The 20,764-nt window shown below is 43.0% G+C and overlaps 1 protein-coding gene across 1 annotated transcript in view; it reads right to left on the reverse strand.

Moving 5' to 3' along the window:
- Positions 1 to 218: 218 nt before the first annotated feature.
- The window catches only part of LOC124798898, a 579,112-nt gene continuing 558,566 nt past the window's right edge, over positions 219 to 20,764 (reverse strand). Inside the window, exon 5 of the mRNA XM_047262430.1 lies at positions 219 to 589. Within this exon, the coding sequence (XP_047118386.1) occupies positions 415 to 589 (175 nt within the window). The 3' untranslated portion in view covers positions 219 to 414. The remainder of the gene's footprint in view (positions 590 to 20,764) is intronic.

Consider the following 20,764-nt stretch of genomic DNA (forward strand, 5'->3'; position numbering starts at 1 on the left):
GGCATTTTGTAATAACTCTCGAGACTATATAATAGAGCATTATATACACCAGAAATGGAACTGAAGAGCTGGGAAACCAGTTGTGTGAGTGTCTAATCGACTTAACTAAATACAGCTACAACGAACTATTGGAATTTTCATTCAGTTTTATATTTTAATCTTTATAACACCTGTATATATATATACCTGTTACACTATATGAACTGGTTAGTCAATTATGTACTTTATCTTTAGGGTAGCGGGGAAGTTATTATTTTAGAGTCTGAAGCAGTTTATTGAGAAACTCTCAGGGTCCTGTTCGCCGAACTGGAAGCAGCCCGGAGCAACAGGGGCGCCCACAGGTGCCGGCTGCCGCCCGCCAAGTTTTTTGAGGCGTGCCCGGCTCCCGGAGCCGCCGCCGGCACAGTCGCCCCATTATGAGTCGCAGGGGGCGGCATCAATTTCCCCGCACCGAAGCGCCTCCTTTGTCTCCCAGAAGGGCAATTCATCTGCAGCCGCCGCCAGATCCGTCTTTAGCGAGATTATCATCTCGTCTGTCATCGTGTCTCGCTGGCGCAGGCGTCGGGTCGCCCGCCTCCGGCGTCGGAATCTGAAACGAGAGAAATGCGCCCGTCATTCATCTTGCTCCCGCGCGCTCGCGCCGGCGGCGATAATACGCCGTGACGAGTAAATATAGCGCCACGCGTCGCAGGCCGCTGTCATATTGCCAGAGGAGAGCTCCCGCCACTTAGCGCCCGTCCTCCCGCCTTATTAATGGCCACTTTGCGCCGACACGCCCCGCCGGAGGCGTCCGGTAATATTTAGGACGACAGGAACAGGAGCGAAGGCATAAACACGAGCGTTTACACGGCACAACACGGGCACTCGAAACTGGCTAAGTTTTCTCGGCGTTGCATAGATCTCTCTCTGCCGGCAATAACTCATAAGTCGCCTTAGCGTAAAACATCGTCATGGCTGTGGCTTGTTGCTATAACTAGATTCACGAGTTAGTGCTGCCTAGGTCGGAAGAAGCTATCGTTTGACGACGTGTAGAAATGTTGCTACCGTAAAGGAAGGGGGGAAGGACTCCATTATAATTCATTTCAAAATACTGTCAAACTCTCTGAAAATCAGCGCTCACATTAAAGAGACCTTTGGAGAAAAGAGAATGACTTGTATGAATATCAAGAGCTCAGATGGAAACCCAGTTCTAAGCAAAGAAGGGAAAGCAGAAAGGTGGAAGGAGTATATAGAGGGTCTATACAAGGGCGATGTTCTTGAGGATAATATTATGGAAATGGAAGGGGATGTAGATGAAGATGAAATGGGAGATATGATACTGCGTGAAGAGTTTGACAGGGAACTGAAAGATCTGAGTCGAAACAAGGCCCCAGGAGTAGACAACATTCCATTAGAACTACTGACGGCCTTGGGAGAGTCAGTCCTGACGAAACTCTATCATCTGGTGAGCAAGATGTATGAGATAGGCGAAATACCCTCAGACTTCAAGAAGAATATAATAATTCCAATCCCAAAGAAAGCAGGTGTTGACAGACGTGAAAATTACCGAACAATCAGTTTAATAAGCCACAGCTGCAAAATACCAACGCGAATTCCTTACAGACGAATGGAAAAACTAGTAGAAGCCGACCTCGGGGAAGATCAGTTTGGATTCCGTAGAAATATTGGAACATGTGAGACAATACCGACCCTACAACTTATCTTAGAAGCTAGATTAAGGAAAGGCAAACCTACGTTTCTAGCATTTGTAGACTTAGAGAAAGCGTTTGAAAATGTTGAGTGGAATACTCTCTTCCAAATTCTGAAGGTGGCAGGGGTAAAATACAGGGAGCGAAAGGCTATTTACAATTTGTACAGAAACCAGATGGCAGTTATAAGAGTCGAGGGACATGAAAGGGAAGCAGTGGTTGGGAAGGGAGTGGGACAGGGTTGTTGCCTATCTCCGCTGTTATTCAATCTTTATATTGAGCAAGCAGTGAAAGAAACAAAAGAAAAATTCGGTGTAGGTATTAAAATCCATGGAGAAGTAATAAGTCGGGTGATGCTGAGGGAATTAGATTAGGAAATGAGACAATTAAAGTAGTAAAAGAGTTTTGCTATTTGGGGAGCAAAATAACTGATGATGGTCGAAGTATAGAGGATACAAAATGTAGACTGGCAATGGCAAGGAAAGCGTTTCTGAAGAAGAGAAATTGAAGACCACAACAACAACAACAACAACATCTTCCGTTTGGAACATGGTTACCAAGAGTGTATTTTATTTATTTTTATCTATATAAACAAAAGCTTTGAGGTGTGCCGATGACATTTTAATTCTGTCAGTGGCAGTAAAGGACTTGGAAGAGTAGTTGATCGGAATGAACAAGGTCTTGAAAGGATGCTATGAGGTGAACATCAATAAAAGCGAAACAATGATAATGGAATGTAGGCGGATTAAATCAGGTGATGCTAGGGGAATTAGATTAGGAAACGAGACACTTAAAGTAGTAGATGAGTCTTGCTATTAGGGCAGCAAAGTAACTGATGGTGACCGAAGTAGAGAGGATGTAAAATGTAGCCTCGCAATGGCAAGACTAGCATTTCTGAGCAATAGAAATTTTTTAACATTGAAAATAAATTATAGTGTCAGGAAGTCTTTTCTGAATGTAGTTGTATGGAGTGTGGCCATGTATGGAAGCGAAACAAGGACTCACAAAAAGATTAGACAAGAAGGGAACAGAAGCCTTTCAACCACAGAAACATGCTGGAGATAAGGTGAAAGAACACGTAACTAATGAGGAGGTACCGGATAGAGTTGTGGAGAAAAGAAATTTGTGGCACAACCTTCCTAGATGAAGAGACCGGTTGATAAGACACACTCTGATACATCAAGGGATCCCCAATTTAGTACTGGAGGGAAGTGTGTGTGTGTGTGTGTGTGTGTGTGTGTGTGTGTGTGTGCGTGCGTGCGTGGGTGGGTGGGGGGCGTGGGGGTGGAGGGGTGGGAGGGCAAAAATCGTTGAGGGAGACCAAGAGACAAAGAGATGTGTACAGTAAGCTGATCCAGAATGATGAAGGTTGCTTATTTGAAGATGAAGAAGCTGGCGCAGGATACAGTAGGAGAGCTGCATCTAACCAGTTTTCGGACTAAAAACCAAACAACAACAACCCAATCAGTTTACGGCCCTCTATTATGTAAGACCAGGATTTTATGCATATAACTTTACATAGTAGTTACTAAAGAAATTATAATTTTAATACGATAATAAGTAGTAAAGTGATAGTAATAGAACTGAAAGTTAATTGAGACAAAATTTGAATGTATGTAATGATAGTATGAATAACACTACTGCTGCTATTAGTAATAACGAAATAATAATAATAATGGCAATAGCCTAAACAAAATGTGGTTATAGGTGTATCAGTATCTAAAAGTCCTTCTAAATTGAGTATATGTTTAGTCTTGCATATTTTTGGTTAAAAGTAATAGTATTATACATAGTAATTCTGGAGTAGACCTCTCTCACTACAGAGCCTAAATATAACTAGCAAACATTTCTCTACATGTGAGTCTAATCTCTGGACACTTGGAGACATAAAAGCACAAATATAATAGAAAATTATAATATTTCGAACGACGTGAACACCAAACAGATAAAACTGACTCAAACTTGTAGCTAATTAAATTCATCACCTGTGTGTCCCTACTATCCATAGTTGCAAAATATATACTTCACTAAGCATCACTAAAGAATAGATAGCAACCGGCTGTACCTTATGCATTAGTAATTTAGTTCACCTTAAGTAGTTTCGCAGCTGGGGCCATCATCAAAAAACACAGAGAATTTCTCAACAAATTTCATATTTTAGGTTCTTAAGGGAGTATTTTGCATTATATTTTACATCATAGAGGTCTGCGCATTGATATGTGACTTGCTAGACCATGATTAATGAAATTATATGTATGAAGAGAAACATATCAGTTTATACTTTGAACAGAATTATATTGAAGCGAAATAAATGTCTTTTACGTAATGCAAGATAAGAAAAGGGGAAAAGGAAACATAAAACAATGGCTAATCTTAAAATTTCTTAAATAAATATCGATGTGCACCTGTGTGACATACTGCTAAGTTACAATGTAAGTTTACCACGTAAATTTGAATTTTGGGGACACTATTCTCCCTCCGAATACCATCGTCCATTCGCGCGCTGTTGTAAGAATCCTGGAAAAGAAATTTTCGAAACTGCACTTCACGAGGGGAATGCGAAAGCAAATACTCATTACACCCTCCGTCTCCAATGTTTATGGCGGAATTATTAAGATTTCGCTTCCACCTCGGAGTTTGTATAAACGGCGCGCGGGAAGGAATTCCCAACGGAACCGCCGGCTCGTCCCGCCTCCTTTTGCGTCTTCCTCTTCCTGTGGAATTATGTCCCGAAAATTTAATCTCGGTCCCTTCCCATCTTCATCCGACTCGTCTGCCTCCGTGCTGCAAAAAGAATGTCCCATAATAAAGGGGGAGGCGAGGGGAAGGGGTGGTTTGCCTGTCACGCTCTTTCTACGACTGATTATAAAATTTCGCAACGTCTGGAGATAGGGAGGAAAAAGAGAACGCGTCTCCGCTTGCTCAGGAATTCAGTTTGTTTTTGACTGACAAGAGCTTCATACATATTACGTAAATGAGGCCTGTAATTTCGTTATCTGAGACGTTTATTTTGGACGAGTGCTGACGAGATGTAATGGAGCGCATTTCCTTCTCTGGAAGTATATTTATATAAGAAAAGCAATTTTAGAAAAATGAATCCTGGAGGCTGGGGATTTAATGAAACCTGAGGAGAACGCGGCGATGTGCTCCTTTACTGCTGATGAAGCCGATTTCCTACGCGTGCAGAACGTCGTTCCAAACAGCGACTTAGGGAATTCATTTATTGCAAAAAGCCACTACAAAAATCTATCGAATCTCTAAGTTGAAATGGAAAACTTCCAGTCCGTATGCAACATTTGGCATGTATTTTTATCTTAAGATAGTACCTCGAAAAACAATTAGTTTGTTTCCTACGATTTTTAAATATGGAAGTCACAGTGTCTTATAGATAACCCATTGTGGCTGATGTAAAAAGTGTACAAAATTTGGTACTAAACCTCCGTAAAATTTACGACTGCTATTGGTACATCTTTGCGGTCCCTGCCAAACTGGACACATGAGCGACATGTGCTGTTGAGTTCCTTCGTGGCAAACAGTGTTATTATCAATGGCTGAATTACTTTTTGCCTGACTCCAGCTGTTTGCTGACACTGTTGTCCTTCTCGTAAATATTAGAAATGTTTAGTAGTTGTGTGCCGGTTTTGCAATAGTCAGAGTATTTGTTTTATCACTTAGAATTTATGTTAACGTGTTATCTTGCTTGAAATATCAAGCAGTCACTGTCAGAAGCGCTTAGCTTATATCACATTGGCCCTCTTCAGTGCTAATCTCGTCTTTGGCTACTGAGATTAGCACAACGTGGGTGGTTATAATTTGATTGTGACACTAATACACTCAGCGATTTTCTTGATGAAGCTGATAAAGACACAGGCACTGGAGAATTTAGTGAAGACAACGACGACCTCAAGGGAGAAAAGTACGCTCAATTCGCCCTCCGACATTTTGTAGCCACTGCTCAAGAGCGTAGGTCTTGCACAGATTGTATTACTGGCTAAATCAGAAACACTCTTATTCATTTTGGACGTAAAATACTCCTGCAGTTACAATAATTTGCAACACGCATAACATGAATAATTGTGACTTCTTTTCAAACAACATACTTAGCATTAAACGTTATTATAGGATAGAACACAGGGAATTTTTTAGTTATCTTGTATATAACATACCATTGGAAATCTAATAATTGTAATTAACTAGTGCATGACCGAAAGATTAGGGCTCCCCTTGAATAAAATTTGGAGTAGTAAAATTTACGATATTGGTCTATTGCAGTATAACATATTCCCTCTTATAGGGTTCTAGAGTTAAATATATGTAGTCGAAATAAATTGCACGTTTAATCATATGTTGCTGCGAAGTATTGCAAAAAACACGGAATGGAAAGCCGGCGTTGTTTAGGTTCAACGAGCTGTCGTTTTGAGGGTTATCAGACATGGAAACTTAAATGGACACTAAAGCCGCTGCAAAATTTATTTTCTAGTAGGTTTCTTTCCGTACCCTTCATCTCTTTGGAAGATTATTTGTGCATTTTTCTGTAATAAATAAATGGAATAAGTCCAAGCAAAGACGTTTAATGTGGACGGAAAATGTGGTTATGGTTTTCACCTACTTTCCACAGATGCTTACGACTGTAGTACGCAAATAGCCGATCAGCTTCACCGTGTCCGAGATGTTCGTTCACAGGCGACAGGCCATAACGATCTCCTCTCCTCAGAGTCACTCGTGTCATTGGTTTTTCCCATTTGCGGCCCGTATCGTTGCTAAAATGATTGCCCATTCGACTCAGTTCCCCTTGTACTCTTCTCTCACCGCGTAACGTCATAAAGGGCGTGTTCAGTCTCACAGATGGCAGTGGCCATAATGTTTTGGCTTGTCTATGTGTGTAGTCACCTCCTAGTCACTTATTGGTATTCAAAACTAATCATCCTACGTAGGTTTATATGTGCACGTGAGACGATTGAAACTTAAACGTGAACGTTGCAAAATAAGTATGCACCGAACCAGGAGAACGGGTTTCCCTTCCGTAAATTTGTAGAGGAAGAAAATCTTAACGACGGTGCACTTGGATGTCAACAAACGTCTTAATCCTACAGCTGAGGAGCATGGTGCATATCAGACCTCGGACGGTGGAAGTTGGACTCTAATAGTGTCCAGATCTTTCATCGAACAGACCCGTAACGTTCTGATACAGAATTACTAGTTTTCTTCTTGGTTCAAATGGCTCTGAGCACGATGGGCATTAATTTCTGAGGTCATCAGTCCACTAGAACTTAGAACTACTTAAACCGAACTAACCTAAGGATATCACACACATCCATGTCCGAGGCAGGATTCGAATCTGCGACCGTAGCGGTCACGCGGTTCCAGACTGTAGCGCCTAGAACCGATTGGCCACCCCGGCCGGCAGTGTCCTTCTTGACACAGTCGTGTCGTTTAAAATATCTGGGAGTAATGCTACAAAGCGATACGAAATGAAACGAGCATTTGAGGACTGTAATACGGAAGGCGAATGTTAGACTTCGGTTCGTTGGGAGAATTTTAGGAAAGTGTGGTTCATTGCTAAAGGATCCCATATATACGACGCTGATGCGACCGATTCTTGAGTACTCCTCGAGTGTTTGGAATCCGAAAAAGGTCACATTGAAGGAAGACATCGAAGTGATTCAGAGGTGGACTGCTAGGGTTTACGCTGTAGAAGATAGACAGTCATTTTTCCATCGCGCTTTCTGCGAGTGGAACAGGAAAGGAAACGGCTAGTAATGTTACAGGATACCCTCCGCCACGCACCGTATTTTGGCTTCCGGAGTATGTATGTAGATGTAGATGTAATTTTAGCTATTTTCTATCCTATTCCAGTCATGTGTGGAATGAGGCGAAAATGTCTGTCAGTATCCCAATATGTCAATATACCAACAGAATGGACGCAAAATAACCTGTTGCGAAGCAAGTACAAAGTACAGATCTAAAGACGGAGAGACGTCGTAACATTACTTAGGGAAGACGGCAGTAACTCGCTGGATGAAGGGAAAACGAGCATTTTTCCTTTACCGTGAGACATTTAAACCATGTAGCATTCTCCAGAATCTTACCACCAACGTAACTGTTGGATATGGTCTAGCTTTTTCCGTTTTATGTGGCATTATCGTCAGTTTCTCGACATTTAACGTGAGCTTCCGTTCATTACACCAAGTGGAAGTACTTTAGTATCATACAACGATAATACTTGTTGAAAGCACCAATAGCCTATTAGCCAACAGAGCTACGCACCCTGTATTACGAACGATTTATGTGTATAGCATTACCATTAAGCATCTTTTGCGATTCCCGTGATTAATTTCGTCCCTGCTGAGTATTCGCTATCCAGCGTAGCATGTTACGTTCTATGAGCAAAAAATTCTTCAAGCCAGTCACATATTCGTGAATATTGTCCGTATAACCGAATCTTCGTTAGCTGTTGAGAGTATGGTAGAGTTTCAAACACCTTTCGTAGATCTACGAACAAAATATACCTATTTACTTGCATCTCAAAAAAAAAGATTCGACATTTAAGAGCAGTTATATTTTCTTTTGTTCGACAATGTCAGCACAGATTGGACGGCTCCCATTTCTATTGTTAACAATTTGTATGCAGGGCAAGCAATAAATAAAATCGATGTGATATTTCAGAAATTAATTAAAGTTCAGCGAACGCAAACAAAAACTTTAAGCTTTTCTGATGACGTTGTACAAAGACTTATAAGACTGCTTAAACTGAGTGGGTAATGTATTGAAGGGAGGTTATGATACAAAAATCAACAAGAGTTTGAGAGGCACCCACATGCCTTGCTCATACTGTGGCATCAAGCAGTCAGGCCTGCAAGATGAGTGGTCTGCCAAGCGAGTGGATTCATTCTTATTTATTAAGTAACATGAGCTCTAGTACTCACAAGTTACAAATTATTATCCTGTTTGAATATTGCGCAACGGAAACGGATAACGCATACCTAACTATTAGTAATTTACACAACTCTGACTGTTCACTACGCACTGGCAGTACCACATTTTCTTTCTTATCCAACGACTTTGATCAACACGTGGCCATCGCACTGAATATGAATGGCGCACACATTATAAATTCTAGATATCATGACAACATACTGTTCGAAGAAAAAGGCCACCAATCTTTTTCTTTTCACTATCTTTTTTATTCCGATAAATTCTATAACCTAAACATACCATTACATTTTCTACAACAATTACACATGAGAAACTCCGCCCAGTGGGCATGGCTTTACATAGGTGATTCTCTATCTTATGGTCTCGTAATTATCTAACACTACAGTGCACTTTCTGGACAGGATGGTGGATCTTTTGCTATATCTCACACTTCGACTCTCACACCCATCATCACGAAAATTTCCTCCAGACCGAGTGGTACAAAAAGGAACATGCATAACCAACTGCCTCTGAGCCTATCTTGCAAACCACACATACTTATATTACATGAAATACATCACACTGGCAACATACAATACAACACCAAGAATAGTCACAACGTTATAATCACATCACTTTCAGCTTTCCCACTTCAATTAATATTCATCCCAGTTTCACACGACACTGCCCCACTTCGTAACTTTTCTTTCCTACTACGAACTCTGGAGGATATATCAACGTCTTCCTGTGCAATGCAAGCCAAGTGGCGTTGCTGGATAGACGGCTGACTCACCTTGCTTCTCTCTCAGAGTATTAGAGTTTGAATCCAGCGTCACATGGAAACATAACACGCAGAGTAATATTAAGAACATATTCGTCACACACGCAAGTCCTCGACTGATACCATGGACGAGTACTTCTCTTTATCCTTTGTCTCATACACAGATTGAGACTCACACAGTACTCACCACGTGGAAGTACTCGTCTCTATTTCAAGTCCTGCACACGCCATTTCTGAAGTATTTCCAACTTATAGTACACACGCCAGTAATTCAGCTTAACTTTAGCACTCGGATGTATTTCAGCTTATTGCTACACGTGGTTTCATTGTGACCGTTGGTCACTTCCGAAGATTACTACGATCCCCTTAATATTATCTGCCTGACATTTAATTCTCCCCACAAAAGTTCCTGAAATAGAGGAATTATTATTCCAAACTACTCTTAAGTATTCCACATGCATACCTTTCTCTCCACTGTTTCGTCTTTACGGAGCACACCTAAGACAGGTCTTACCAACACAAGATGCAGCGGCAGAGTGCTGAAACATGGCCGTTCTTCAGGTCATCTCACACCTCCGTCGAGGTGGGGGAAGACCATGCTACCCATTGGTCAGCCACATTTCAGGCACTCAAAGCTCGAGTAAATTTCATCTCTTTGGTTCCACCAAAGGCGACCAAAGGACCGTCTCAAAGATGACCATATATTGCACATTCACTATGTGCGGTTAGCAAACGACCATACATTCATTCATTTCGCAGATCTCACCAAATTGGATGTAGGGATTTGTTTTGTGGGAGTGCACATGTGATCAATTAAATAAATAAATTGTCATTCTTTCCTACACTGGTATCCGGCTTCGGTGTATTAAGTGAAATTGAGTAATTACTACAAAAAGTATGTTGTTCTGACAAGAATAACGAAGAATGTTGTACCTATTTTCAATGTCGGGCGGTACTGTACCCTTTCAAGTTAAACAAGTTTAACTCAGCGTGGAGAAACTACATCAGGCTAGACTGAGGGAATTAAACTGGGAAACACGACATTAAAAATAGTGGACGAATTTTGTTACTACGGCAGCAAAATAACTGACGATAGGTCAAGTAAAGAAGATATAGAATGTATACTAGTAGTAGCAACGAAAGTTTGCTAAAGAAGAGAAATGTGGGAGAACTTTTTGAAAGTATTTATGTGGATGTAGACGTATAAGGAAACAAAACAGGGGTGATATGCAGTACGTACAAGAAGAAAACAGAAACTTTTGAAATATAGTGTTACAAGAAAATGCCGGAGATTTGGTGGACAGATAACAAAACTACTGAAATTTATGGCACAAGCTGACTAAAGGAAGGTACACGTTAAAGAAACAATCCGGACGCATCAAGGAATAACTTCAGAGGTAATGGGTGGACTTTTGTGTGTGGGGAGGGGGGGGGGCGAGTTGTGGAGGGGGATCAAGGCTGGAGTTGTTTTTATATGCTTTTCAATTATTCCTCCAAAAGGCACATTGGTCTCTTCGCATTTTGGGCTGTTATCGACTCAGGGTCTATACAACTAAATACTGGACGATCTGATTGTAGATCAGAGGGTAGATTTAGGAGGAGGTTGCCAGTTCTGGCATTTGATTTAGAGCCAAGGAAACTACTTTAAAACCTTGGTCAGAACAGGGGGCAGGAACCATTTTTAATTACACTGAGGTGACAGATGTTATGTGCAAGCGATGTGTCCATATACACATGGCGGTAGTATCGCATACACAATGTAAAAAGGGCAGCCCATTGGCGGAGGTGTCGGACGGGAATTCACAGACTTTGATTGCGGAATGACAGTTGGAGGTAGGCGCACTTCGAGAATCGTTAGATAATTCAATATTCTGAGATCCAAAATTTCAAGAGTGAGCCAAGAATACAAAACTTGTGGAATTACTACCACGAACGATGCAGTGACCGACACCTTTCACTTAACGACCGATAGCAGCGGCGTTTGCTTAGTGTTGTCAGTGCTAACAGACAGCCAACACTGCATGAAATAGCACCATAAATCAATGTGGGACGTACGACGACCATATCCACTAAGGAGAGTGCGGCGAAGTCTGGTGTTAATGGGCTTCGGCAGCAGATGATCGACGCGAGTGCATTTGCTAACAGCATGACATCGCCTCTCCTCGACTCACGACAATATTGGTTAGACTTTAGACGACTTGAAAACCACGGTCTGGTCATACGAAACCCGATGGCAAGAGCTGATGGTAGGGTTCGAGTGTGGCACAGACCCCACGAAGCCGTGAACCCACTGTCGACAAGGCACTTTGCAGGCTGGAGGTGGCTTGATAATGCAATGGCTGATGGTAGGGTTCGAGTGTGGCACAGACCCCACGAAGCCGTGAACCCACTGTCGACAAGGCACTTTGCAGGCTGGAGGTGGCTTGATAATGCAATGGGTTGTGTTTACATTGAACCGTTCATTGACTGGAAATGGCTACGTTCGGCTACTTCGAGAGCATTTTGAGCCACTCATTTATAGGATATAATAGAGAGGTCAGTTCGTGCACAGATTCCTTCACCAGCAAGACTTTCGCTGTTACGGACGGCTGTAGATGCGACTTGGCTCAGTATTTCGCAGGGGAGTTCCAGCGATTTGTTGAGGACATGCCACGTCGAGTCGCTGCACTACGCCGAGCAAAGGCAGGTCCGACACGACATTAGGAAGTATGTCACGATTTCTGTCACCTCAGTGTATGTGACAATACTGTCACATGTCGCTATGCAATATGTATTCACTTCAGTGGAAGCATTTTTTTTTCCTTTGAACATTGGTGGTCTGCTGGTCAGTGTGCGGTATGTAGTAACGACAGAGAGCCATCAGTAAATCTCATTGGGTCCAACACCGCCCACTGTCGGAAGCCAAGACTTGGCGTCGGTCTGGACGCCGCATACCATCGCCTTTAGTGTGTCGGCAAGCGGCGCCAATGTGACGTCGCTTCGGCCTTGTTACTCTCTAGAGTTAAGTGGGTGTAATGATTTGACGCCCCCGTGTGCGCTTGTTACAGCCGGATGTGTTGCCGTCAGTAGAAGCGCTAGAATGGCATCTCTGTTTTCTCTCCAAAAATCTAATTCAACCAGTGAGTTTGCGTCGGTTTGGCTAGCTAAGGGCACGGACGAACCGACCAATCGAAAATAACTCGGTTTCAGTCCAGTACCAACTTCTTAAAGGTTAAAAGTGCTTCGTGTAGCAGAGAGGGGGATGTTTTCTGCGTTTCTTCTCTTTTTTTCGAAAATTTTGAGACATTTCTGGGCCATCAGGGTATCTGGGAACTATAGCCTCCAGACAGTCTTCCTTCCATAGTGTTCCTCCAATAATGCTAGACACACCCATATTGCTAATCTGATTAAAGACTGAACTGGTTTTATTTTACTGCTAACTCTTGTATAATATTTGAGACATTTAAAATGAAACAAGAGTCTGCGAAAGGCAGATGGCTTGTTATTAACTTCTGCGTCAGTTAACATTGAACTTTTGTTAAGGGCAAATAACTTGTGTCTCATCTTGTTCAACTTAAAGAGTAAATAAAGATTTTGGTAAAAGCATACTTGACTTCCATTACAAGACCCTTAATTTGTCCTATAGCTTTCCTGGTTATGTAGTATAAACTTAACCTGGTATACTATCAAGTTGTGCTCCGCTGTGTCGTGCAGTAGAAACAGCTTGAGCCCTCGTGCTCTACCACGTATTGAGAGACTTTAATTGAAGACGACTGCCCTTTACTTTAATTCTGGTCAAGATGACATAGAGAAAAATACGAAGCCTTAGTGTACTTGTATGTGTAAAGGTAAGTGTGTTTGTCTACGTGCATACAAAGTAAACTGAGGAGTTGCTACACATGTATGGTGTTCCTTTGTCTCTTCTGATCAACGACTACTGTTGTGCCATGAAACTTAATTATACACTTCTAGCCATTAAGTGTACAAGACCACGAAGGATAGTAAATACCGAATTTTTACTTAATCAGTGTGTACACTATAGTAGGAAGAATACATGATTATATCTGTAGGTGATTTGTATGTATATAGAGCGGGAAATGTAGTACACAGAGCTCCTGTGGCTGCAACAACGGCTAGCACACAGCTGGGCATTGACCAGAAGTGAGCTTGGATGAAAGGTATTGGTACGTAATTCCATGCTGCTTCAGTTCCATGGCAGAGTTCATCCATCATAATAGCTGGTGACACGCTGTGTTTTAGTCTCTCGCCAACCCCTGACCACATGTTTTTAATGGGAAACAGATCTGGGGATCGTGCTGGTCAGGACAGCAGCCGGACAGTCTCTGTATCGAGGGAAATCGAGACAGCTCGGGCAGCAGGCTGTCTTCCGTTATCACGTTGAAATACAACGTCACGGAGACCTAAGATAAAGCAAAGCGGTCGGCTTAACATGTGAGAAAAGTTACGACTGCTGTTCAAATTACATGCAATGCAAACCTGAGGTGATCATATTGTATACGCGCAGCCACCGTTGTAGGTTTTCGAGGAATTTTTCCCAAATAAAGTCGTCTCTTTACGAACCTGATATTTCAAAACTCAACGAAATCGGGATCTGTTTCAAAATATTATCTCTAAAGCTAGAATTAACACACACATGCATATATGTATTCTACAGTTACTAGATTACTATTTGCAGTTCTAATACTATCAGAACAGTACCGGTGACACACCATAAACAGGAACGAATTTGCACTCTGCGCAGAGCTCGCGCTGATTTGAAACTTCCTGAGAGACTGAAAGTATGTGGTTGACCGTAAGGTATGCTGCAGAATTTCTGTGAAGTTTGGGAAATGGAGATGAGGTATTGCCCGAAATAAAGCTGTGAGGCGTGTAGTGACTCGTGCTTGAACAGCTTAGTCATTACGTCACTTGCCTTTGAAAGGCAGGTTCGAATCCTGGGCATGCACCCATTTTCAGTATACCAGAAAGATTCAACATAAACGAGTTTTAATTGAAGCAGAACACTGCATTTTAACCTTAAATTGTTCGCTTTTCAATGTCCTTAGTAGAGTCATCTCCTTCTGTGTGGTGTCACGTTTTTAACTTCATTTTCGCCTCCGTTTGACACACTGACATATGAGAGGCACACATAGTAGTGAGCATTAAAATCATCTTTAGGATTGTTAAACAGTTAGTAATCCTTGCACTGTTCATTATTAAACTTGGTTTTCTGTTTCAGATTTTCCCACTTTTTTTTTTTGACACTATCACTTCATTAGTTTTCCTGGAAATTTGTGAAAATATTTCAGGAACTGTAAAATGCACAGTAACAACAACCAGATGTCTTGATCGACTTTTAACTCGTTACTAAATGTTATTCTTTCGATACTAAATGTGATTCTGTTGGGTGTTCGTAGAACAATGTCGTTTTCTGTGGACCAATAGCTGAATTTTTACTTTCAGTTACGTCTACAAGACTATTTATTAATTTAAGCGTTATCATAATGAACAGACTATATTATGTGAAATAATATCTGTTTTGGAGTAATCGAAATTTTTATTTATCCGTGATAGGTTTAATCGGAAGTCGGATTTTCAGTAGAAAAATCGGGCAATCTAGCCTTAATCTGGGTACATGGTAGCTCTGGAACCCATGCTATCACGCCAGGTGATATGACAACAACGCCCCTTCTCCTCGGAGCCTTCATACATCAAACGTCAATTGCGATGCTATACGCAGAACCGAGAGTCGTCAGAAAGGATGACGAGGTACCTGACTGCGGCGTGACTCTCTCTCTACTGCCATGTCATCAGAAGCCGTGACAATGATCAATGTGTGACAGATTCCGTACTGTTCGTGCGATTATTTGCCTCGCTACAAACTAGCCCATTTTCTGACTAAAGGTACGTTACGTGGCTGTACGAACCTGTTAGGCCCAACGAACAATATACCTGTCCTGTCGGGCACCACCCGCACGGTGCAGCTGAAATCCAGCATGGCACTGAGTATGGCCCTGCTGAACCCATCGATTCCACATTCGCATGACAGACATGTAATACCGATCAGCTTGAGAAGCTACACTGCAGAGCCAAAGAAACTGGTACACCTGTCTAATTCCCGTAGGGTCCCCGCAGAAGTGCCGCTACACGACGACTTGGGATGGACTCGACTAATGTCTGAAGTAGTGCTTGAGAAAATTGACGCAATGAGTCGTGCAGGGCTGTCCACATACCGTAAGAGTACAAGGGGTGGAGATCTCTTTTGAACAGCACGTAGCAAGGCATCCCAGATATGCTCAATAATGTTCATTTCTAGACACTTTGGTGGTCCTTGGAAGTGTTTAAACTCAGAAGCCTGTTCCTGGAGCCACTCTGTAGCAATTCTGGACGTGTGGGGTATCGCATTGTCCTGCTGGAATTGTCCAAGTCCGTCGGAATTCACAAGTGACATGAATGGATGCAGGTGATCAGACAGGATGCTTATGTACCTGTTACCTGTCAGAGTCGTATCCAGACGTATCAGGGGTACCATATCACTCCATTACACCATTACACAGCCTCCACCAGCTTGAACAGTCCCTTGCCAACATGCGGGGTCCACGGATTCGTGAGGTGATGTCCATATCCGTACACGTCCAGCCGCTCGACACAATTTGAAACGAGACTCATCCGACTAGGCTACATGTTTCCAGTCATCAACAGTCCAGTGTCGGTGTTGACGGGCCCAGGCGAGGCGTAAAGCTTTGTGTCGTGCAGTCATCAAGGGTACAAGAGTGGGCCTTCGGCTCCGACAGCCCATATCGATGATGTTTCTTTGAATGGTTTGCACGCTGACACTTGTTGATGGCTTAACATTGAAATCTGCCGCATATTGCGGAAGGGTAGCAGTTCTGTCACGTTGAACGATTCTCTTCAGTTGTCCTTAGTCCGTTTTTTTTCAGTATCTTCGGAGATTTGATATTTTACCGGATTCCTGATATTTACGGTATACTCGTGAAATGATCATACGGGAAAATCCCCACTTCATCGCTACCTCGGAGATGCTGTGCCCTATCACTCCCGCGCCGACTATAACACGACGTTCAATCTCACTTAAATTTTGGCAACCTTGCATTGTAGCAGCAGTAACTGATCTGACAACTGCGCCAGACACTTGTTGTCTTATATAGGCGTTGCCGACTGCAGCGCCACATTCTACCTGTTTACATATCTCTGTACTTGAATACGCATTCCTATACGAGTTTCTTTGGCACTTCCGTGTATATCGCGGAAGTAGCCTCGATAAGCTATAATACTGCCGCTGTTGGATTCTGATCTGTCGTGGTAGACGTTTCTCAATCTTACAATAAGTAGAATACGACGTTTCTCCATCTTACAAAATGTATAATACGATCTTCTTACAAATAACAAACATTACAATGCGATTTCTGAATGAGAAGGCTGCTGTTTAATCTTTCCTTATACGGGTTGCCTCAGGAAGGAAGGTCAGCATAGAGACACATGACAGAAATGGTCATTTGAAACAAAAATATTTCATACGGTCATGTGCACTATTGCGAATGGTTTCCAATGTAGAACACATTTAATGTACATTATTATTTATTTCCTGTATTATTCAACCCATTGTCAGGTTTACTCATGTACTTTATAATATACGTTTTGCAACGTATGAAATGAAACTACGTATTTTTAAAACATTCACCTTTAAGCATTGTTGTGCACGTGACATTAGAACTGTTGTACAATTTACAACAAATGTTCAGATACCTCACCGTAACTTCAGTGTACTTATCCACTCTTGGGAGAACATACTGTGTTGGGAGAACCTACTGTGTTGCTTTTCCGAGTGGCTACGGGCGTTCCCTAATGAGGGCAACAGTGTCCATGGTGCGACCAAGCAGTTCATTTCGGGTATTCATCTTTCGTTTGTACACCTCAGACTTCATCCACCCCTATAAAAAATAATTTAATGGCGTAATGTCTGGCGATCTGGGTGGCCAGTTAACTGTACTAACATGACCAATCCAGTAATTAGTTAAGTACCGTCCAGATGTTCCCTCAAACGTCTGGTAAAATGTGGAGGGACTCCGTCATGCTGAAAGTAACCTACATTGTAGTAGTCTGCGAGGCCAAAGGAATGTTCTCAAAGTGTCCAACAAACATAAAAGGCAAATCATTCTGTTCCGTCATTCGCTCATCTAAAATGACTGGACCGGTCATGCCGCACCAAGTTGTGATCGAAAAACGAACTTGGAAATTGGTTTATATTGTAGCTTGGGGATTTTCATGCGTCCATCGATGGTTATTACGTGTTTTGTTGTCCCTTTTTCTGTAAACGTAGTTTCATCAGTTAATTGTATTAATGGGAACGTGTTCGAGGGACTCTGATACGTGCAGGAAGTCGTCGTGTGCTGCTCTGTTTCAACAACGATTTTGTGTTCCCGCACAGGTTGTTGAACTACGTTCCGAAGAAAAATGGGAACTTGGAAGAATATTTGTTTCAGTCAGTGTTCTGAAAAGTCTGCTAGAAGTCTACGTCAGGAATTCGACGTATCGGATGCGCCAAGGGTATTTTTCGGCAGCAGCAGGAACAGTACCAAACCAGAAGCCACAAACACAAACCATATGTGCACATTCTTCATTAATTTAGATGTACGGCATTTTAGCCAGCGTGTGTACAAACACAGTTAAGCGACGATTCTCTCTGATGCGCTCTCATCCCCTCGCATTATTTCACACATGGCTTTCCATTCACAACTGTCCATTCAATGCGTTAGTTTAGCAGCAGAAAGACATCCCGAGAAAAGAGGTTCAAAGCAATGACGTAGATTGGGCTAGAACACAGGTTAGGTGGTTTAAGACACATGCGTGAGCGCCACTGTCCCGAAAACAAACTACACTAAATGTGTTCTATCCCGGATACCATTTGAAACGGGGTAAATGTCCACATTAAGTTTCTAGGTTCAAATGATAATTCCTGTCACATACCTGGATATGCATCGTTGCTCCTGGAACACTCTGCTTACAGAGTGCTTTCCTACCTATTCCGTGAGATTTAGATCAAATCATAATCATTTGCAATTCCAAAAATGCAGTAAGCTTCCTGCGAGTTTGACGTTTGTTGTATACCATCTTCATGGTCTGACGGCCAGTGTGGCCGAGTGGTTCTAGGCGCTTCAGTCTGGAACCGCGCGACCGCTACGGTCGCAGGTTCCAATCCTGCCTCGGGCATGGATGTGTGTGATGTCCTTAGATTAGTTAGGTTTAGGTAGTTCTAAGTCTAGGGGACTGATGACCTCAGATGTTAAGTCCCACAGTGCTTAGAGCCCATCTTCATGGTCTTACAATTTTAAAAATGGCTCTGAGCACTATGGGACTTAACATCCGAGTTCATCAGTCCCCGAGGCAGGATTCGAACCTGCGACCGTAACGGTCGCGCGGTTCCAGACTGTAGGGCCTAGAACCGCTCGGCCACTGCAGCCGGCACAATTTTAAAAACCAACAGTATAGTAAGCAGCTAGGAAGCGATGCACATTAAGCTGACAAAAGTCATGGGATAGCGATATGCACAGACACAAATGGCGATAGTATTGGAACACAAGTAATAAAATGGCACTGCATTGGCAGAGCTGTTGGGCTGGGTTGCTTCGGGGAGGAGACCAGACAGCGAAGTCATCGGTCTCATCGGATTATGGAAGGACTCGGAAGGAAATCGGCCGTACCCTTTGAAAGGAACCATCCCGGCATTTGCCTGGAGCGATTCAGGGAAATCACGGCAGAGCTGTCATTTGTACTCAGGTGGTTCCTGTGAAAAGGCGTCCGATGTGATTATGGCCGCATGATGGGAATTAACAGACTTTGAACGCCGAATGTTAGTTGGAGGTAGACGTATCGGGAATTCAGTTTCGTAAATCGCATGTAAATTCAATATTCCGAGATCCACAGCGTGAAGAAAAAAATGGTTCAAGTGGCTCTGAGCACTATGGGACTTAACAGCTATGGTCACCAGTCCCCTAGAACTTTGAACTACTTAAACCTAACTAACCTAAGGACATCACACAACACCCAATCATCATGAGGCACAGCGTGAAGAACGTGCCGATAATACTAAATTTAAGGTATTGCCTCTCACCACAGCTAACGCAATGGCCGGGGGCCTTCACGTAACGACCGAGAGCAGCGGCGTTTATGTAGCTTTCTCAGTGCTAACAGACAAGCAACGCTGCGTGGAATAATCATAGAAATCAATGTGGGACGTACGACAAGGGTATCCGTTAAGGGCACTGCGGCTAAATTTGGGGTTAATAAGCTATGGCAGCAGACGACCGACGAGAGTGCCTTTGCTGGCAGCACGACACCGCCTGTAGCGCCTCTCCTGGGCTCGAGACCATATCGGTTGGACCCTAGACGACTTTAAAACGGTGGCTTTGTCAGATGAATCCTGATAGCAGTTGGTATGGTAGGGTTCGAGTGTGACGCAGACTCTGTCAAGTCACCGGCCGCAGTGGCCAAGCGGTTCTAGGCACTTCAGTCGGGAACCGCGCGACCGCTACGGTCGCAGGTTCGATCATGCCTCAGGCATGGTTGTGTGTGATGTTCTTAGGTTAGTTAGGTTTAAGTAGTTCTAAGTTCTAGGGTACTGCTGACCTCAGATGTTAAGTACCATAGCGCTCAGAGCTATTTGAGCCATTTAAACCCTGCCAAGCCGGCCGAGGTGGCCGATCCGTTCTAGGCGCTTCAGACTGGAACCGCGAGACCGCTACGGTGTCCTTAGATTGGTTAGGTTTAAGTAGTTCTAAGTTCTAGGGGACTGATCACCTCAGATGTTAAGTCCCATAGTGCTCAGAGCTAAACCCTGCCAAGTCATTGGACCCAAGTTGCCAACAAGGCACTGTGTACGCTGGTGGTGTCTCCGTAACAAAAATAGTTCAAATGGCTCTGAGCACTATGGGACTGTGGTCATCAGTCCCCTATAACTTTGAACTACTTAAACCTAACTAACCTAAGGACATCACACACATCCACGACCGAGGCAGGATTCGAACCTGCGACCGTAGCGTTCACGCGGTTCCCAACTGAAGCGCCCAGAACCGCACGGCCACACCGGCCGGCTGTCTCCGTAACAGTATGGGCTGTTTTTACATGGGTCCCCAGAACCGATCATTGACTGGTAATTGATATGTTCGGCTACTTCGAAATCATTTGCAGCCGTTCATGGACCTGATATTCCCAAATAACGGTGTCATCTCATCGCTCCACAATTGTTCGAGATTGGTTTGAAGAATTCTGTGGACAGTTTGAGCGAATGATTTGGTCACCTAGATCGCTCGATATGAACCACATTGGACATTTATGGGACATAATCGAAAGATTAGTTCGTGCGCAAATTCGTGCACCGGCA

The sequence above is a fragment of the Schistocerca piceifrons genome, chromosome 5 (genome assembly GCF_021461385.2).
Source record: "Schistocerca piceifrons isolate TAMUIC-IGC-003096 chromosome 5, iqSchPice1.1, whole genome shotgun sequence".
Lineage (NCBI taxonomy): Eukaryota > Metazoa > Arthropoda > Insecta > Orthoptera > Acrididae > Schistocerca > Schistocerca piceifrons.